Genomic DNA, 22,536 nt, shown 5'->3' with positions numbered 1-22,536 from the left:
TTTGGGGGGCTCAAAAATCACTGCAGATGGTGACTGCAGCCATGAAATTAAAAGATTCTTATTCATTGGAAGGAAAGTTATAACCAACCTAGACAGCATATTAAAAAGCAGAGACATCACTTGGTCAACAAAGGTCCATCTAGTCAAGGCTATGGTTTTTCCTGTGGTCATGTATGGATGTGAGAGTTGGACTATAAAGAAAGCTGAGTGCCGAAGAATTGATGCTTTTGAACTGTGGTGTTGGAGAAGACTCTTGAGAGTCCCTTGGACTGCAAGGAGATCCAACCAGTCCATTCTAAAGGAGACCAGTCCTGGGTGTTCATTGGAAGGACTGATGTTGAAGCTGAAACTCCAGTACTTTGGCCACTTCATGTGTAGAACTGACTCATTGGAAAAGACTCTGATGCTGGGAGGGATTGGGGGCAGGAGGAGAAGGGGACGACAGAGGATGAGATGGCTGGATGGCATCACCAACTCAATGGACATGAGTTTGAGTGAACTCCGGGACAGGGAGGCCCGGTGTGCTGTGATTCATGGGGTCGCAGAGTTGGACATGACTGAGCAACTGAACTGAACTGAACAAATCCCCAGATCTCACTGGCTTCCAGTAAAATGTTTCTCTGCCCATTTCAGGACAGCTTCAGCTCTGCCCCTGTTCTCGCCAACCCTGGAGCAGGCTGATGGAGCGGCCCATTCTGGGGTGCACTAGCCTCTGTGCAGAGAGAAAGGGGCACCCTGGCCTGCACAATGGCCCCCGAGTCTGCGCTCAGAACGCTTCTTTCCCACTCGCATTTCACTGACAAGCCTGCCGTGAGGGGGCAGGAGGTGCAGTCCCCCACAAGGCCTGGTGAGAGAAGAGGCGGATGTCTTTGAAGTCCTACGAGACCATCAGCCTCTCAGAACGTGATGACCTGTCCCCTCCTGGCAACAGTGAGAGTAGATACCCTGAACACTGAGTAAGTGCTGACTTGACATGTTATCTTGTCAGGTATTTCGGCCTTACAGAAGTGACATACCTGTCTTCCCTTTCTTCCCCTTGTTGACTTCTAGATTAGAACCGTCACTGCGACTGTTAGGGAAACTGAAGGACCAGGCAGAACTGCGAGCCCAGGTCGGGCACCTGGATGTGCAGCGACAGCAGAGTGCAAGCTGCGTGCCTTTCCTCCAGAAGCACTCAGCAGCTGGTTCTCAGCTGGGGCCATTCTCTCCCTCAGTGACGCCTGCCAGTGTCTGGAGACACGTTTGATTGTCATAATCGGTTGGGCAGGGCGCACTACCAGCTGCAGGGTTCTAGAGTAGAGGCCACGGATGCTGTTCAACATCCTCTAGTGCACAGAACATCCCCTCACCCAGCAAAGAATTGTCCAACCTGAAATGTCAGTGGTGCAAGAATACTGGAGCAGGTTGCCACGCCCTGCTCCAGGGGATCTTCCTGACTCAAACCAGCATCTCTAATGTCCCTTGCATTGGCAGGCAGGTTCTTTGCCACTAGGGCCACCTGGGACACCCGGAGATGGAGTCCTCTCGGGCAACTGTCTTGCGAAAGTTCCCTACTCTGTTCTCCCCCCTGTTCTCGAGTATCAGTTTTGGACGTTTTCCACCCTCTTCAAACTCTTGTCCCAGCCACTTCCTCTACCATACGCCACTCTCTCCTTCCATGCTTTCAGCAAGCCTTCTTAGATGCCATTGCTTCCTCACCTTAAAGGCCCTGGCGAGCGAGCGTGCGTGTTAAGTTGCTTCAGTCGTGTCCGACTGTGTGACCCCATCAACTGCAGCCCGCCAGGCTCCTCCGTCCATGGGATTCTCCAGGTGAGAGTGCTGGAGCGGGCTGCCGTGCCCTCCTCCAGGGGCCCTTCCTGGCCCTTGCGTGTCTCCTCTTAGCTGCAGTGTGCTTCCCCACCTCTTCAAACTGCTCTCCTGCCTTTAGACCTGTTTCTCATTTCTTCAAGGTAGCTGTTCCTAGACCCTCGACTAAATAATACCCCTCTTCCATATTTTTCATAGCAGCATGTATTCTCCCAACGTAATGCTTCACTGCACAAATAGTGTGTGTTAACCAGTTGGTTTCCCTAAGCCATGAGGGCAGGGTCCACACTCGTCACTTTCACCACTGTATTCCCAGTACCTAGAAAGTATAAGAGACTTAATAGATACTTAGTATTTACAGCCCAGGTCTCTCCTGAGCTCCATTTCCATTTGAATCTCCTTATATGCACAAAATCAACACATGCAACTCATCTTTTCCTACCTCATCACCACCTACACTTTTACCCATCTTCTTTATCTCAATGAATGGCACCACCATCCACCAACTGTCCAAGCCTTCCTTGACACCTCCCTTTCCCGCATATCCACACCCATTCAAGACGTCTGTCACGTCCAGGTAGCTTTCTCTCAAATCCGTGCATTTCTTTTGGGCTTTCGTCTCAGATACAATAGTTTCAACTGCCAGCTCTTCAATTCTTACTTGCCTTGAACAGATTAGTTTTGCTAAGTCTTAAATACCTCATGGGAAAATAGATGCCAGGTCAGTACATACTAAATGTTCAGTAAACGTTACCTATTATTATTCTTTCCAGGTTCACTGCCATTAGGAGTATCATCATTCCAGCCCAGCCTGTCGCCACAGCCCAGCTGTCTCTGATCCAGCCAGCACTCTAGTCTCTTACCAACAATGCAGCCAGAATGATCTTTCAAAAATGCAAATAAGATAATGTCACGCTCATTTGAGTCCTTTGACAGCTCTCCACTGCCTTCACGGTACGGCTCAAACTTGTTAGCTTGGCTTATCACAGCTTTGTCACCCAGCCCCTCCAACACTCCAGTCCCACCTCTCATCACTTCTGCAATCACAGCCTTTGGTCCAGAAAGGCGGAACAAGTTTATGTTTCTCCAACAAGCCATTCTCTTACCTGCAGCTCTTTCATTACTGCTTCCTTAGTCCATGTGGAAATTGTCTTATGTCCCTAACTCAAGTGCTAGACTGTTAGGCAAGTTGAGGGAGATTCCTTATTCACTATGGTATTCCCAGTACCAAGCAGGCTCTGGCTCATATTCACACTTAATAACTGTTTATTCAATGAATTTAACTCATCCTTTATTTTGAAGAGAAAAAAAAGCAAAAGGAAAATATTAATTTAGGGTTGGGCAGGTACATAGCAAGATTATCCCTCTATCCCGAAACATGTTAACAACCTGAAATTTTTCTAATAGCACTAATACTTGTTTTACCTTTAGAGGGTGGATTTAAGCAAATCCCAGAAAACAAGTACTGGCTAAGGATTTGTCTGTTAACAACTATTTAACTCAAGTTACTGGTTTCAGCTTGCCTTCTAGCCTCAAGACTACATTCAGCAAAGATTACAAATCTGCAGTACTAGGAATCCAGCTGAGTAGCATACAAAATCCAGGTACAAAATAAAGTATGCGGTTGTTATTAAGAAGTTAACTTTTTAAAGAGGTCACAAAACATGGAAAAAGCTGTGTGAACACAGAAGCTGGCTCCATCCTTATCTCTGATGCTCATTTAAAAAAAAATGTTAATTTGTGGCATAGACAAATCTCAGCTGAGGCGCGTGGGATCCAGCTCCCTGCCCAGGGAGTGAACCCTGGGACCCCAGCCTCGGGAGTGCAGAGTCCTGGCCATCAGGCCACTAGGGAAGCACCCTGCTCTCCTTTGTAAAATGCCATCCCTGCTGCCAGTGTCACGCCCACCCCCGCCCAGGTGCTCCTCATACAAGCGCCCGCCACCTATCTCTAGGGCATCTCATTTGTGCTCCCGGAAGTTGTGCGAGTGCCAACCTGTGCCAACTACGTGATAGATGTAAGCTCAGGACAGCTGACCAGAAGCTTTATCCACCTTAACGGCCTTAGGCCTCAGCATGTGAGCTAGCCAAACTCTTTATGGGCACGTTTCACTTCTGATATCCCTCCAAAGAACAGAACCTGGGGGGGCCGGGGGCGGGGCAGGGGCGGTCACAGACTAGTTTCAATGAAGCTCCTGAAAGTAAATGTGAAATGTACTTTTAACAAGAGATTTCCCAAGTTTCACAGGCTTTTCAAGGAGGGCTGTAATCCCCGAAAGTTTAGGATCCCTGCTAGAGACCCCAGCACATGCTCAGCATACAGGTGATCAGTGAATTCTTTGTGACAAGCCCTCAGTACCTCTCACACAAGCCTTAATTCAAAACCACAATGAAACAGAATCCTGCACTTGGTGCCCCTTCATAAACTCAAGGGCAATCCCAAAATCTCTACCTCACTAGCAGAGGGTGGCAGACAGGTTGACGTATTCATGGGCTCCGAAGAGTCAGGCAGTCTTGGGACCAGAAGGCGGCTTGCCTTAAATCACTCTAGACACACAGGCGCTCTACGAGCTCTAATCCTCAGGGCTCTGGGGGGGACCGCCACAACTCACTGCCTTAGCTCAAGTTATTAATAAAGAGTACTCCGCAAATTCTGAGGTCTCCTTCCAGATTAGGAACCCAAAACTGAAATAGCCCGCCAGGCTCCTCCGTCCATGGGATTTTCCAGGCAAGAACACTGGAGTGCGTTGCCATTTCCTTCTCCAGGGGATCTTCTTACCCAGGGATTGAACACAGGTCTCCCTCATTGCCGGCAGATTTTTTACCATCTGAGTCACCAGGGAAGGCTAATAAAAAATTCTCTGCAAATTCTGAGGTTTCCTTCCAGATTGGGAAGCTAAAAATGAAATATAACATTTACGCTGCTGCTGCAAAGTCGCTCCAGTCGTGTCCGACTCTGTGCGACCCCATAGACGGCAGCCCACCAGGCTCCCCCGTCCCTGGGATTCTCCAGGCGAGAACACTGGAGTGGGTTGCCATTTCCTTCTCCAATGCAGGAAAGTGACAAGTGAAAGTGAAGTCGCTCAGTCATGTCCGACTCTTAGCGACCCCATGGACTGCAGCCTACCATGCTCCTCTGTCCATGGGATTTTCCAGGCAAGAGTACTGGAACACTTACCCTATTAATAGTTAATTGTGTGTATGACTGGGGGTGGGGGGATTAAAAGTTGTTTTTAAGTACAATAACTTCTATTGCAAAAGCTACTCTCTTCATTCATTACCGTCAGACCAAATTTGTGGTCTGACACAAATTCAAAGACAGAAAACAATATTTTGCTGTATACAAAGACAATTCTGTATTTCCGTAATGATGACACCACAAAATGACAAAAAAAAAAATTTAATACAGAAAAAAGCACAACAAAATCAAATACATAGTGCAAAAAGATACAGAGCTATCAACTTAGTGACGCTTATAAAGATTAGGCAAGAACTCATGAAAATATTTTCTTTCTTCATGTTCTAGGCTGGTTTCAAAGTTTTTTTTTTTCCACCATATTTGCTACTATTATTAATTATGACTACCTAATTAGATGTTATTTGGAAAATTGCATGATTTCTATATACTGACTGCATTTTATGCCACCTATTCAAGTGCATGTAAGACAATTTTTTATATCAAGACCATAGCAAGGCAGCTATAGCTACTACCCGAATTTACATACACAGTTCTCTCAGAACCTAGGGCCATAACTCTTCTGGACAAGAGACCATGTAAAGCAAAGGGTACGTAAGCTAGAGGCATGGGTAAAAGGAAGCAACGTAGGCTCTGCTAGGCAGGCACAATGGGGAGCCCAGCTTCCTCTGAATATATACCCCAGAGCGTGGTCTACCAAAAGCTTAACAACTTCTAGTATCTTCTTCAAGGCAATCAGAGGTTCTATTACTCCCCACACTTAATCCCCCCAACAAACTATGAGGTAGAAAGAGTAGTATGTGAACTCATTTTACAGACGAGAAAAACTGAGGCTTAAGGTCAAGATTAGGACTCATGATGGCAGAGTAATTTTAATCCTTATCTCTATCCAAGAAGCACTTAACAGTGCCTAGCTATAGACTAGAAGAGAGTCCTATTTAAGAGGCTGCCTTGCTAGGTGCTGAGGCCAGAAACATTTCACTCCTTTAAAAAACATTTTCTGTAACTTTCTAGAGAGGAAAAGAAAAAACTAAATGAGGCATTTTGATTCTTTATGAAAAAGAAAAAATGAGGCAAACTGTAGGGGGACAATGTACACAGCTCTATATGTAAATAGACAACCAATCAGGACCTACCCTGCTCAGTACTGGGTGGCAGTCTGTATGGGAGGGGACTTTGGGGAAGGATGGACACATGTGTATGTATGGCTGTGCGCCTGAAACTGTCACAACACTGTTAATCGGCTATACTCCAATATACTTTATATTAAGTAAAAAGTTAAAGCAAAATAAAATGAACTCTGCTCGATATTATCAAACAACTGAAGTGGGAAGCGACTTTGAAAAACAACAGATATATGTATAGGTATAACTGAACTGCTTTGCTGTACGCCTGAAACCAACACAACATCGTTAAGCACCTATACTCCAACACACTGATGAAATGAACAGTTCATATACAAAGATCTTCAACCACAATTGTTTTCAATAGATAGTAGCTCTGATGTCATCTCTTTGCTTCTTATTGCTAGATTCCACCACCTAATTCTGCAGGAGAAACATTCCCCAGGACTGACGGGAAAAGAGGAATATTATCTAAAGACACTGGAGTTACAACTGTCCGAGAGGTGATACAGAGAGGCCTTCGGTATAAAAGCAATATCCAGAAGTAGGTAATAACTCTGAATTCCAAGGAAAAAGAACAACAGGATGGAATGGGAAATGTCTGACAACAAAGTACTTTCTGGTTAAAAACAAAAACCAAAAAAGCCTTGGGGTAAGAAACTAGATATTCTGATAAAATGTTTTAACAATATTAGTTTTCAATAAACCATTTACCAAACTACAGCAACTACAACGAATATTTTTCAAACTACAGCAACTGAGAGAGGAATTGCTCTGACAGCACCGTCTGGCCCTTGTTAGGGTTCTTGACCCATCCTGCCCCAAGAAATAAGCAGTTCTACCTGCTGGGCTATCCTCCACGATGACATTTAATAAAGATCCCCAGTGGAGAAAAACCACCTGCAGAAGGAGCATCTTGGATTTCAGGTAAGCTCCCAAGAAATACTAACTACCTCCTTCTGAACACTTCTTTCTCTGTAACATTCCAGTCATTCAAAAGGCTCTTGAGAGAAGTACAGTAAACCCCAAGTGTAAGCTTATTATAATAGTTTAACAATACCACGTTCACCAACAGTGGCATTATTTGGGATTGCACGTTCATTGCATTAAAAGATCTATCTCAAAATACTAATAGGACATTTTCCCACAGAAGAAAAAGAGATCTGGTTGCTAAAGAAAGAATATAGTAATGGCAAGCAAGGAAAGCTCTATCAAGAAAAAGAATATCTAAAGACGATCTGGAAAAAACTGTTCCCAGATTAGGTCTGGGGGGTCACCTGAACCACCACCTCAGATAATTTCCATTTCCAGTTTAGCTTTGGAGTCTCCAATATTTCTCCTCATACGCTAAACTGCAACTCAGCTAATCACAAATGTGGACAATTCCAGTAAAGTAGCCTCAGGTACCCTATGGCAGTGCAAAATTCTAGACATTTGTAAACACTGTATATGGTATTTTTGGCACAGGGGAGAGCTTGCGGGTCTCTTTATCTTTGAAATGCAGATTCTAAAATCACCCAGTCCACAGCCAGTGTTAGCAAAAGCATTAACGGTCTTGATAGTGTATGCACATACATAAACACCCACAAATGAGAGAGCTGTCAAAATGAATGCTTCTTCAGGACATGAGCAATGTAAGCAGGTATTTGGCTAAATGGAAAACAACAGATTCACAGTATCTAAAATCATACACTTTCACGGACTTCCCTGGCAGTGGTTAAGACTCCGTGCTTCCAGCACAGAAGGCACGGGTTCAATCCCTGGTTGGAGAAGTTCCACATGCCATGAAATGTGGCAAAGAGAGAGAAAGGAGAAAATCATACTTTCAGAGGATTATAACTGTCTGTGGGGAGAAACCAAATAGTTGGTTAACAAGTTTCCTACTTGCTAAAAGAAAAACCAAGCAATAACACTACAATAGCTCTGCAGATACACTGATCCAACAGTTCACATATTTCCCCTTAGCAACTGTCAAAGAAGCCAGCATTGCATTCAAAGAACATTTCAAAAAGAGGCTACCTAAAAATAAGATCCTCATCTTTAAAAGTAAGCTCTTACAAAACAACATCGCATACAGCATTACACACAGCTTTAATACATAAATTATCATTAAAACACAACTGAATATTTCAAATGCCTGGCAGTGATTCAATCTTAAGACAAGTTTATGGCAGTTTAGTAGCTGGTCTGTCTGGACGCTGATCCATTGTTCAAGTCTAGGATTGGGAATCTATGATATTCCATAGATGGGCTCTGAAGAAATGTTAATATCAACTTAAAGCGTTGCTCTAAGATAAAATCTGATTAAGTATAAAATACAAAAGCATACCAAGGATTATAAGTACCAAGCACACCAAGGATTATAAGTACAGTGCAAGTAAAATGAATTAATAAGAGGCAGGAGACATTTTTAGCTATAAACTAGAAATTCATTGCTTTTCTAAGGATTTGTCATTTCTGGTCTGAACATTTTGTCTGGGATAACACGGTCATAAATATTAATTTAAATAACTAAAATAAGAAATCTGATGCTAATGTGGGATGATCTCATTAATCACAAGTCTATGGTGTAACGCAGTGGAAACAATAAACTCCACTGACACCTACTTTAACAGATCTCTTCCACACAATTAAGATTTCAAGCTAAGCATGCCTTATCTATAACTAGGACCATAATAATTTAATGTCTAAAAGACGACGTTTGAAAGTGAAAACGGAGAGAAAGAGAAAACCTGTGTAAGATGCTGAAAAACAGAAGTAAACTGGCCCTGTCTCCAGAAAACCAGAGCATTATAATCACCCTAATTACAAACTAAATGCTAGTGTTTGGAAGTCAAGAGTTGCATCATCATACAGCAATAACTATGAAGTCTTAACACACAAACCACGTCTTGCTTATCTGTACCACAGTGACATTGAAAAAAGAACAAAATCAAAAACAGATCAAGAAGATGATTTAAAAGTTACTGCAGGTAAAGCCCTGCTCTGATAGCTTTATTTAGCCCTTTTTAGGATCCCTATGGTTTTTCCAGCGGTCATGTATGGATGCGAGAGTTGGACTATGAAGAAAGCTGAGAGCTGAAGAATTGATGCTTCTGAACTGTGGTGTTGGAGGAGACTCTTTAGAGTCCCTTGGACTGCAAGGAGACTGCAGTCTAAAGGAGACTGGTCCTGGGTGTTCTTTGGAAGGAATGATGCTAAAGCTGAAACTCCAATACTTTGGCCACTTCACGTGAAGAACTGACTCATTGGAAAAGACTGATTCTGGGAGGGATTGGGGGCAGGAGGAGAAGGGGCCGACAGAGGATGAGATGGCTGGATGGCATCACTGACTCGATGGACGTGAGTCTGAGTGAACTCCGGGAGTTGGTGATGGGACAGGGAGGCCTGGCGAGCTGTGATTCATGGGGTCGCAAAGAGTCGGACACGACTGAGCGCCTGAACTGAACTGAACTGAACCCATCCTAACCCAAGAAACACAAGGAGTTCTACTGGCTGTGCTGTGCTCCCAAACAACATTTAATAAACATCCTGGGGGATGGAAGAAGGTATTCCATGAAAGTGGAAATGCAAAAGAAAGCTGGAATAGCAATACTCATATCAGACAAAACAGACTTTAAAATAAACTCTGTGCTAAGTTCCCAGGTGGCACTAGCGTTAGAGAACCCGCCTGCCAATGCAAGAGACGCAGGAGACACAGGCTCGATCTCTGAGTTGGGAAGATCCCTTGGAGGAGGGCACGGCAATCCACTCCAGTGTTTTTGCCTGGAGAAGCCCACGGACAGAGCCTAGCGGGCTGCAGTCCATGCGGTCGCAGAGTCAAGACTATGAAGCGACTTAGCACCCAGAGCACGTAAGAGACACAGGACGACAATACATAACGATCAACGCGTCAATCCAAGAAGACACTGGAAATGCAGAGCAACTGTAAATATAAATGCACCCAACACAGAAGCACCACAATATGTAAGGCAGATACCAAGAGCCACACAGAAGGAAACGGCAGCCCACTCCAGTGTTCTCGCCCGGAGAATCCCATGGACAGAGGAGCTTGGCGGGCTCCTGTTCACGTGGTCACAAAGAGTCAGACACAACTGAGTGGCTAAGCACAGCACCAGAGCCATAAAGGGAGGAACTGACGGGAACACACAACAGTGGTGGGCTTTTAACACCCCACAGAAAATCAGCAAGGAAACAAAGCCTTACCTGACACATTAGACCAGATGGGCTTAACTGACATTTATAGAGCTCTGCATCCAAAACCAGCAGAATGCACACCCTTCTCAGGTGCACACGGAACACTCTCTAGGACTGACCACAAGCTGGGCCACAGGGCGAGCCTCAGCAAATTCAAGAAAACTGAAAGAATATCAAGCTTCTTTTACCATCAGGCTATGAGACTGGAAATAAATTACAGGAAAAAAAACTATAAAAAACAAACATGTGGAGGCTAAACAACATGCTAGTAAACCACTAATGGATCACTGAAAAAAGGTCAAAGACAAAATAAATATCTAGAGACAGACGAAAATGAAAGCACAACAATCCAAAATCTATGAAATACAGCAAAAGCAGTTCTAAGAGGAAAGTCTATGGAAGTCTCACCTTAGGAAACAAGAAAAAAATCTCAAAGAAGCAACCTAACCTGATACCCAAAGCAACTAGAGAAAGAACAAGCAAAACTCAAAGCTAAAAAAAAAAAGAAAAAAAAAATCCTCAAAGATAGTAGAAAGAAAGAAATCACAATGATTAGAGAGAAAATAAATGGAATAGAGACAAAGAAAACAACAGCAAAGATCAATGAAACTAAAAGCCGGTTCTTTGAAAAGGTAAACAAAATTGATAAACCTTTAGCCAGACTCATCAAAGAAAAAAAAGGGAGAGGACTCAAATCAATAAAACTAGAAATTAAAAAGGGGAAGCTGCAACTGACATCACAGAAGCACAAAGGATCATAAGAGACTAATACAAGCAACTGTACGCCAATAAAACGCACGACATGGAAGAAATGGACACAGTCTTAGAAAGGTCCAGCATTCCAAGACTGAACCAGGAAGTAGAAAACATGAACAGACCAATCACAAGCACTGAAATTGAAAACTGTGATTAAAAATTCCCAACAAACAGAAGTCCAGGACCCGATGACTTCACAGGCAAAATCTATTAAACATTTAGAGATGAGTTAATGTCTATCCTTCCGGGAACCCTTTCAAGAAATTGGACGGGAAGGAAACCCCCAAACTCATTCTACGAGGCCACCATCACCTTGACATCAAAAGAAGACAAAGATACCACAAAAAGAAAATTACAAGCCAATACCACTGATGAACACAGACGCAAAAATCTTCAACAAAATACACGAAATCCGTATTCAACAATACATTAAAAGGGTTATACACTGTGATCAAGTGGGATTTACTAAGCAGTTATGCAACGATTGTTTAATGTTCATAAGTCAGTGTGTACACCACATTAAAAAAAACTGAAGAATAAAAGCCATATGCCCAATAAAGTGGAAGTTGCTCAGTCATGTCTGACTCTTTGAGACCCCATGGACTGTAGCCCTCTAGGCTCTGTCCATGGGATTTTCTAGACAAGAATACTGGAGTGGGTTGTCATTCCTTTCTCCAAGGGATCATCCCGACCCAGAGACGGCACCTGGGTCTCCTGTATTGCAGCAGGCAGATTCTCTACCATCTGAGCCACCAGGGAAGCCCAATGACCAACAGATGCAGAAAAGGGTTCTGACAAAATTCAGTACTCGTTTATGATAAAAACTCTCCACAAAGTGTATACTGAGGGAACATACCTCAACATAATAAATGCCATATTCGACAAACCTACAGCTGTTATATTCAACGGAAAAAAGCTGAAAACATTTCTTCTAAGGCCGGGAACAAGACAAGGGTATCCACTCTCGCCGCTTTTATTCAACAGTTTTAGAAGTCCTAGCTACAGAAATCAGAGAAGAAAAGGAAATAAAAGGAATCCAGACTGGAAAAGAAGTTGAACTGTCACTGCTCGCAGGTGGCACAATGCGACACACAGAAAATCCTCAAGACACGGCCCGAAGACCACTAGCACTCATCCACGAAGCTCGTAAAGCTGCAGGTCACGGATTAATGCACATAAACCTTGCATTTCTATACAACAAAAGATCAGAAAGAGATTCCAGAAACAATTTCACTTACCATTGCATCAAAATGAATAAGATATCTTAGGCATAAACCTACTTAAGGAGACAAAAGACCTGTACTCTGAAAACGGTGAGATGCTGATGAAAGAAGTCACAGACACTAACAAATGGGAAAATGAAACACACTTTGTGGACTGGAAGAATCAACAGTATCAAAATGACTATACTACCTAAGGCAATCTACAGAGTCAATGTAAACCCTATCAAATCATCAACGGCATTCTTCACAGAACCAGAACAAAAAAATCTTAAAATCTGTACAGAGACAAGATCCTGAATAGCCAAAGTACTCCCTGACTTCACAATATTGTTAACTGACCACACTCCAATATAAAATAAAAAGGTTTTAAAAATAAATAAATAAATGAAGAATAGTCTTTGAACAAATGCTGCTGGGACAATAGGGCATCATAGACAAAAAAAAAAAAAAAGAAAGAAAAGAAAAATCTTCATCTAATTACCACAACTTACACAAAATTGAAGCAAGACGAATCGCAGATTTAAATTTAAAATATCAGACCACAAAACTGTTACAGAAAACAAGGACAAATTATTCCAGATTTGGGGCTAAAACAAAGAATTTTTAGACTTGACAGAAAAGCACAAAATATATACAGAAAAATTGATAAACTGAACTTTATCAAAACTACAGACTATTTATGAGAAAGATCCTCTGAAAGGGATAAAGAGACCAACTACAGAGTGGGAGAAAATATTTACAAACCCCATATACAGCAAAGGACTGATACCTAGAGCATAAAAAGAACTCCCAGTCCATCCTGAATATTCACTGGAAGGACTGACTTTGAAGCTGAAACTCCAATAATTTGGCCACCTGATGTGAAGAGCTGACTCATCTGAAAAGACCCTGATGCTGGGAAAGATTGAGGGCGGGAGGAAAAGGGGACGACAGGATGAGATGGTTGGATGGCATCACCAACTCAATGAACATGAGTTTGAGTAAACTCTGGGAGTTGGTGATGGACAGGGAGGCCTGGCGTGCTGCAGTCCATGGGGTTGCAGAGTCAGACACAACTGAGCAACTGAACCCCAAACTCAACAGTAAGAAGGCAATTAGAAAATGGGCAAAAGACATAAACACTTTACCAAAGAGGATGCGTATGGCATACAAATGGTTCAGGTTCACCTGTCTCAGGTTCAATTAAAAGGTTGTTAGGAAAATTTTAATTAAAACCGCAACGGGATATCATCACATATCTATCAGAATGACTAAAATTAAATATTATATAATAGAGAGTGAAAGCACCAAATTCTAGTGATCATGCAGAGAACTGGATCACTCTTAAATTGCTGGTGAGAAAGTGAAATGGCATAGCCATTAAGGAAAAAGCATTTGGCAGTTCTTAAAAGCTAAAATTCATTTACCATACCTTCTTATCAATTGTATTACTAAGCATTTATCCCAGAGAAATTAAAACTTTAGTTTGTCCAAAAATATGTACACAAATGCTTATAGCAGCTTTTTTTATAATGGCAAAAACTAGAAAGAATCTAGGTGTCATTCGAAGAGTGGATGATTAAGCAGACTATAGCATAGCTATATCCTAAAATGCTGCTCAGCAGTTAAAAGAACATATTATTCACATATACAACTCAGATGTATTTCCAGGCAATTATGCTGAAAAAAAAAAAAAAAAATCCAATCCCTAAAGGTTGCATACCATATGGTTCCATGCATGAGCATTTCTGAAGTCACAACATCACAGAAATGGAAAACAAATTAGTAATTTCTAGGGCTAAAGAGGGGATAGGGTTATAAGGAACATAACAGGTCTATAAAGGATTATAGAAGGATTCCAGCAGTGATGGAAATGCTTTTTATCCTGACCACATCAACGTCAACATCCTGGTTGTGATGTTATACTACAGCTTTTCAAGATGTTATTATTGGGGGAAATTATTACAGATTACAAGGCATCTCTCTGTACTGTTTCCTACAGCTACACGTGAATCTACAATTACCTTAAAATAAAAAAATTTAATTAAAAGACAAACACAAATGGGCAGAAGACCTAAACAAACATTTCTCAGAAGGAGACATAGACGGCTTAGAGGCACACGAAAAGGTGTCCAACACTGCTATTAGAGAGACGCAAACCAAAACTACAATGAGGTCACCACCTCACATCAGCCAAAATGGCCATTATCAAAAGTCCACAAACAGTAAATACTGGACAGGGTGTGGAGAGAAGGGAACCCTCCTATGCTGCTGTGAGAATGTAAAATGGTACAGCCACTACAAAGAACAGTATGGAGGTTCCTTAAAAAAAACTAAAAATAGAGCTACCATATGACCCTGCAATCCCACTCCTGGGAATCTATGTGGAGAAAAACAGGTCGGAAAGGACATGCCCCCCTGAGTTCATTGCAGTGCTGTTTCCATAGCCCCCAAAATGGAAGCAACCTAAGTGCCCGTCAACAGCCGAGTGGGTAAGGAAGGTGTGGTCCATATGCACAATGAAATACTATTCAGCCACTAAAAAGCAGCAAGGAACGCCACCTGCGGCAACACGGACGGACCCAGAGATATTGTATGACACGGCAGAAATATCATATGACATTCCTTACATGCAGAATCAGAAGAGAAATTATACAAATAAACTTAATTACAAATCAGAAGCAAGTTCACAGACTTAGAGAACTTAGTTACCAGTAGGGAAAAGTGGGGGGAAGGGATGATGAGAGACTCTGAGACTGACATGTACACACTGCTATGTTTAAAACGGATAACAAAAAGGACCCACTGCACAGCACAAGGAGCTCTGTTCAAGGTCACACCGCAGCCTGGATGCAAGGGAAGCTCAGGGTAGAATGAAGTGAAAAGCGTCAGTCGCTCAGTTGTGTCTGACTCCTTTGAGACTCCAGGACTAGAACCCGCCAGGCTCCTCTGTCCATGGGATTCTTCTCCAAGCAAGCATACTGGTGTGGGTTGCCATTTCCTTCTCCAGGGGATCTTCCCAGGGATCAAACCTACGTCTCCCACATCACAGGCCAATTCTTACGGATACATGTATATGTATGGTTAAGTCACTTTGCTGTGCACTTGAAACTATCATAACATTGTTAACTGGCTACACTCCGATATAAAATATTTTAAAAATAAAACAAAGATCCTGGATGATGGAAAACAAACTGCAGAAGCAGCATCTTGGATTTCAGATAAGCTACCAAAGAAATATCACCTCCTTCTGCAGATACAATTCTTTGTAACATTTCAGTCGTTCAAGACTCTTGATAGGGGTTCAGTAAACCTAAGAGTATTTATTGAAATATTTTCAGCTCAAATGTGCAGTTTAAAATCTTCTAAGCAAAGTACTTACAGCTAATGGGGACAGTAAAAACCCAGGTGATCCAAGGGGGAAAAAAAAGTAGCCTAAGACGATTCTGGGCTAGGCAAGGATTCACCAAATTAGCAGCAAATATCTATATACAAAAATAAAAATTTTAGACTTTTTATTAAGCTTTCTTCAAAAACTCAACTTTATATAAGAGGGACCATAGGGTACGAGTGCAGATCCCAGCTTTCCCTATTCCTCATTTTACTTGCAAAAGCAATAACCTGGCAAAATTAAAACAAAATCAATAGCTATCAAACTATCATGAAGAACAGTATGGGCCGGGCGGGGGAAATGGGGTATAAAGTTACCTAACTTCCTAAATTTTTAGAGCACTTACCATAGTCTAACCAAACACTGAACTTGAGGGACTGATTCTATTTACTGAGGGGAAAAAACCTTTGTCCCTAACGCCTGGAGACAGCCAGAAACCTAAGCTCCATCCCCCAAGGAGGACAAACACTGGACAGACAGTTCAGGTTCCTCTGCGGCCTGTACCTGTCTTTCCGGTGGGAGGAGTGATTTACCGGATTGTGTACGAGAAGCGGACACGTACTGCCTTTTCTCTTTGAGGACAAACGGTTAAGTCTCTACTCTCTCTGAAGTCCTATTTTGGCTGCAGCTCATATTCTTCAGTATTTTAAGGCCATCGGTTATTCCAAATTTAATAAACACCACCGTTTAAACAGCTAACAGATAATGAGAAGGAAGAAAGCACGGTTTAGAGATCTACTGTCCGAGACCTAGATTCCAGAAAGAGCTCTATCACTAGCTGTGGCTTCCAGCAGTCCTTTATCCCTTCCGCCTCATGTGCAAAATAAGAGGTTGAGTATGTGAGTGCGTGCTAGTTAATTTCTACAGGTTTAAAAAAATTTCTCTAAACACAATGCTAAATAAAGGGATTGTGTTCTACTGTCTGTACCTGTGTGTGCACCAGCACCTGTGAATGCGTGCGTGTGTGTGTGTGTTTGGGGCAGGGAGTTGAGTTGGGCTTATAACAAGCAACCCAAGTTGATTCTTAAGATCCTTAACTTAAATAATTTTAGGGCCTTGATCTTCAAAATATGCATACCCCTAAGCATACACCAAAATTTTTTCCAATAGGGAAACTAGATAGGAATATCTATAAGGAAAGCAACTTAAAGATCTTCAATTTCCATATGTATCATCCTAATATTTATGTGCTCAGATAAAACCTCTTCAGAGTGATCTTTAAATACTTTCCTTTTCCCAATGGCTATAATCTCTATTCTCAGAAGAAAGGCTGCTTCTCACCCGTCTAGAATCTCATGGGGCATTACCTCAGAACATTAAAAAAAACCGCTAGAGGCATCAAATAAAAAGACAGAAACCGCTAGCAGGCTCCCAGGAGACAAAGAGGGCAGAGTACGGCAGAGAGTGCTTTGGTCACAATCTCTGCGCCTGTCTTAGAACTGCAACTGAGAAGGCTGTGCCACAGGTGCATGCAACACACGCACCTGAACTAAAAATGAGGCCAAACAGGGCCTTCCCTGGCGGTTCAGCGGCAAGACTCCATGCTCCTGATGCAGGGGGCACGGGTCTCCATGCTGGTCAGGGATCCCATATGGCGTACAGTGCGGCCAAAAAATAAATAAAGTCAAACGTTTCAACTGAAAATGAAGTCTGCTTTGGCTGCTTAGTTTTATGATGTGAATAGGCTTTGCCAGTTTATATGACAGGACTTTTTCTATAAATTCAACCAGCCAAATCTACAGCTCCAAGGTTTTGGCAAAAATATATTTAAAGCACAGCTGCAATATATTGGATACATCCTCTTTAAGTACTTAAATTTATTTTAAAACTTTAGAAGTCAAATTAAACAGGTGCAAAAGGAAAACTAATCAAGGGTGAGAGTCGTGAAATGATGGAGGAGCTGCCTGGAAAAGGATCCGAGAGAACACTCCGTGAGACAGAGATGTGCTACTGCCTGCTTCAGGTGGCTACTGAGATGTCTAGAACTCAGCAGAAGGGAACACTTTATTGTTTGCTAACTACACCTCAATTTTTAAAAGGTGCAAAAAGTCATATGTACTTTTTCAAAATTGTTTTTTGAGGTATGTTAGCAAAAATGTTGGGTATCACTGTTCTAGGCCCTTTACAAAAATAATTGTTTCTCTCAACCACACAACATAAAGTAATCTACTTTATACATTAATTACTTATGCTTTTTCATTGATAGCTTTAGTATCTTTCTAATAGCCACCTTGGATTTTGATGCCCCAGAACATTCCCTACCAGAAAATAACAGTAAGAAATTAAATAAAAATGAATGTATTTCTATCTGTTACTGCTCCCTCCCAGGCCCTCATCTTTGAAGACAGAATGATTAACTTCTCTTTTAATGTTAATAGTCTCCAAATTGATAATTTAGTTCTAAAGAACTTATTCTCAGATACTATAAGTTTAGAGGTAAAAATGTCCTAGAACATAAAAGTTCACATGAATAAATGAAATGGGCACCCTGCGTAGAGATGCTCAATACTGATATTTGGACACATGACCAGCTCTGTTAATATCTGTCTGTAGTTCACTGATTCAGCTATGCTACAAAAACCTTAATAACCAACTGAATCTCCTTCTTGCAAATAGGACAAGAAGCCCCAGCCTTCTTTAGTCTTCTGGCACAATGAAAACAAGTGACAAGATGGCCTGTCCTCCCGTGAATAATGTTCCCGTTTCGTGGTCTTTTCTCACACAGACTACATGGCTTCAAAAGATTCTGGCAATCCTCCATGTTTTCTGTATCTTTTCTCTGTTCAAAAAGGTTATCTGATTGTTCTCCCATGCTTGATATCGTCTCCTGGCTTTCAGAACTATGAGCCAAATCCAAGAACTCCACCGAGTTGCAAGGATCCAAACGTTTCGCGCTTTCTTCCTTTATGTATGTGTCTTTCGGTCTAACAACTGGAGCCGATACAGTTCTTCTGCAGTCAGGGACATCAATTCCTTCACCTTCTTGCTTTTCAGGTATGGCAGTGATATCAGATGTGGAGAGAGAATGGGTTAACTTAGAACAATCTGAATACCAATCCTTCCTCAAGGCCCAGCAACGAAAACAGTACCTCTTGCTTGGAGAGTTAAATTTCTTGCACTCAGTACACTGCCACTCATCCTACAAAGACAAATGTAGCCCGTTAGTACTCACTCAGTGGAAAACATGATACTGAGAGAAAGGGAGAGTAGGCCAAATTTTCATCATCTCACACTAGGATAGTAAGAATCCAGGCATTTCACACCAGACACTGAAGTTCTAGCCTAGAACTTGAACAAAGTCTACAGCTACATGCAAGGACATCTTGAGAAGCTTTACAACGATAGTGACATAATTCCCACTTTAAGCCAAATGTGACGTAGTTGTCTTTAAGAAAGTTAAGCTGTTTTAGCTTTCTATTCAGTCTGGGTGCAATTTGCAGTGTTTGCTTTTACCCACTGCCTTCTTCTCACAAAAAGGCCGTTCTTTGTACAACTTACTCTTTTCCCCAGCAAGAGGCTAAAGGAGGAAGCAAAGGTAATACTCAAGATGTCATTCTTTACTACTGATAAAAAAATGTTATGAAATTGGTCAGAAAGGAAGCTAAAATTGATATCTGACGACCACAACATTTATTCCTTCTCTCACTGTTCTCAGGAATAGGTAGGTAACTGTATGCCTAAATCACTCTGAAAAATGAATGCTCCTGTCCTTGAATGCCAGGTAATTTTTTTCCCCCCTTCTCCACATTCAAATTAGGAGATACCAGAGTGCAATGCATTTTAAATGCCTTGCTCAATTCAAAGGTAGCTACCTGGAACCAGTCAAGTGCGTTTAAATGTGGGCAACTGCCTGGCTTTGACAGCATCGATGATTTGATACATGCTCACTTGATTACTTTCAGAACAAAGGCCAAGCACTTCAAGTTTAGAAGTCACAACGCAACTGCCTATACTGAGAGGCAGGGATATGACCATTTGTTAAACTGGGATGCTTCTCCAGAGAGCCTCAGAACGTTCTTGCCAGTTTTAAGATCCTCAGATCTCATCTGCAATGCAACACAAATACGCAAGGAACTTCATAAAGATTTGGAATTCATCACTGATGGTGTGTCAGAGTCTAATCTGCATCACTTTTCTTCTTTTAGTAGTACACAGAGTAATAGGGTTTATTACATTCTATGGCAGCTCTGAATTGATGAAATATAGTCTACTTGCTTAACAGGTTTCCTGGGCCCCAAGGCTCTCAAAAATCTGATTAGGATAGCACTTACCTCTGCTATTCGCATTATGGTCAAGAACACTTAATGGACCAATATATCCGACGCTATTACTTAGCCATGTACAGACAAATAATTTGCAATGAATTACCATAATGGTCAGCAGTGGTGGGGTGGGAGCTAGGGGACAGGATAAACACTAGAGACAACCAAAGATTTTTATATCCCCAAGCAGCAAACTGTAAAATCCCCTCCTTAACCTTACTCCGCCATCTTTCTTCCCGCAGTGAGTTAGTGGAAGAAAGTACTAAAGAGCCGATGGGGAGCTAGCATGAAAAGAGACGAGCAAGACATTCATTTGAGTCTAAACCTGAGTGGCCAACTGAAGACACACCCAAACCCATTACCTAACAGCTTAATGAAACTTCATTTAGCAACCCTTCATTCATATAAACCTACATGGAAATTAAGCCATTTTCTATTTGTTTCTAGTTAAGAAAGCATCAAAAGTATAATACTTAACAAAAACTTTCAGATAGCTTACAGGTCTCTCTGGGACTAGAGAGAGGTGTTTAGCAGGAAAAGCAGTATAGGACTCCTTTGAATCTAGGCACCCACTGCATGATTTCCAAAGAGCTTTGAAAGCAGGAAGAAAGGCACACAGAGGGGCAGCATTCAAGTCATCTCTTCCCAAGGCAGGGAAAGCATTCGATCAACTCATTCCCTTCTCTTCTCAACTTCCAATAAAAATCTAACAAGATATAAAGAAACCAACATCTCCTACCACCTAGGAAAAGTAGACAGAAATGGGGAGAAAGGGCACTCTTCAACACAAGTGAACTGCTGGGACATTAACCTCTGAAGACATGAGCAGTGTCAAACAGCTTATTAGAAATTCATACCTCAGAGGTAAGTTCTATATCAGTATCATCACCTATGGATTTAGGGTCCTCAAGGTCATCATTTTTTCCCATTTCAATCACCTGAGAAAGCAAAAACATCTCATTAGCCAGGTTTATGTATTTTAGATGAGGTTGTTACCTGAGAGCAAAAAGAACAGAGCTTCAGTTTAAAGCTCACATTCTTCCCCCATCACTAGCACTTAAAAATGAGACAGTTTATATGTGAGATTGAAAACATGATTCTGTACATACCTAGCTGACACTTCAGTAGAATAAATGATTGAAAAGCACCAAAGAGGGCTACCAAAGATCTCTTCAGCATTCAGAAAGGGCGAGCGTTCCCAAATTTATGTATTTAAATAAACAGTATCAGGGTATAAATTATTAAATATAGAAATGTTTATCTTGAGAATCTAGGAAGGCATTCATAAGAATAAAATGGGATTACATGAGAAAATGTGGGGAGTGTCTTCTAAACTTTAAAATTCTAAAAATTAAAACCTCACTTCTGTGATCCACAAAGTCCTATCCTATTTTTAAGACAGGCCTGGTTAACTTAATGTAAATCTTAAAACTGGGTAAAGTATTAAAAAATGAAAAGAGGAGATTACACGAGTCATTTGTTGCACAAAGCAGCACAGTGTCCGGTGAACCGATCTGAAGAAGCTATACTACGTGTACATAAGCACAATCAGTGTGAAATTCCTCCACAACATACCTTTTTGTCTGTCACTTTCCCTACTTCTTCACTTGTCTGTTCAGGATCAGCAGCTTCAACTTTTTTTCCAACACCAAATTGCTCTGACACTGACTCATTCAAAAACCACAAGTCATCTGTGGTGTCTGAAACAATGGCAGTACCTATATCCTAACAGAAAAAAACAAACATCAGTTTTTGTGAAGTGAAGTCGCTCAGTTGTGTCCAACTCTTTGCGAGTCCATGGACTGCAGCCTATCAGGCTCCTCCATCCATGGGATTTTCCAGGCTAGAGTACTGGAGTGGGGTGCCAGTTGAACCAAAGTAGATGAGCCCAAAAGTCAATGTCCTCATACATCTCAAAAGAATGCCTCGCCTTTCTTCTACAGATTTCTATTCATTCAACAAATATCTACTTGGCAGTGACTATGTATAGACTAATGGGTGGATATGAGAGTACTTGGCAAGGAATTTTCTATTTTAATAGTAACACTAGAGAAACAGCAATGAAGTGCTTAAAAGCTAAAAACTCTTAGCTGCTCAACTAAATAAAATCCATCTACATTCCTTTTCACAGGTGGCAATCTGAGGACCTAGACAACTTTCTGTTAATTGTGACATGTTCTTCCCTGTAACTCAATGATGTTTATTAAAGAAATATGAGAGATACTGATGATAATGCAAACCTCTATCCCCTTTCTGAATTCTTCTGTTTTATTGAGGAAAAGCTGGTATATAACACTTCTTTCTTAATTCTTAAACAACTTTAAATATAACTTTATTTTCACACTCATCTACGGATACTTTATGACATGCTTTTCTACAATATTCATGAGACAACTGATTATTTTATTTGTATATGTCCATTCATTTACTGAACAAATAGTGTCTATTATGTGTCAGATACGAAGCAGGTACTACTTACTAAGCAATAGGAATAGAGTGGTCAATAAAAGCAATAGAAAAGAGTGGTCAATTAAAAGCCCTGGACTTATATTTCAATGGGGTCAAACAGACAACAGATACACAAACAAAATACAATAACACAA

General features: G+C 41.5%; 1 protein-coding gene across 1 annotated transcript in view; it reads right to left on the bottom strand.

Moving 5' to 3' along the window:
• Positions 1-18,237: 18,237 nt before the first annotated feature.
• MDM4 (MDM4 regulator of p53) overlaps positions 18,238-22,536 on the bottom strand; it is a 35,807-nt gene continuing 31,508 nt past the window's right edge. The window contains exons 9-11 of the mRNA XM_052654019.1: positions 21,509-21,658; positions 20,791-20,871; positions 18,238-18,810 (exon numbers count right to left, since the gene is read on the bottom strand). Coding sequence (XP_052509979.1) covers positions 18,238-18,810; positions 20,791-20,871; positions 21,509-21,658 — 804 coding nt within the window. The remainder of the gene's footprint in view (positions 18,811-20,790; positions 20,872-21,508; positions 21,659-22,536) is intronic.

The sequence above is a fragment of the Budorcas taxicolor genome, chromosome 16, assembly GCF_023091745.1.
Source record: "Budorcas taxicolor isolate Tak-1 chromosome 16, Takin1.1, whole genome shotgun sequence".
NCBI classification, from domain to species: Eukaryota; Metazoa; Chordata; class Mammalia; order Artiodactyla; family Bovidae; genus Budorcas; species Budorcas taxicolor.
This window is presented reverse-complemented; position numbering and strand designations above follow the sequence as displayed.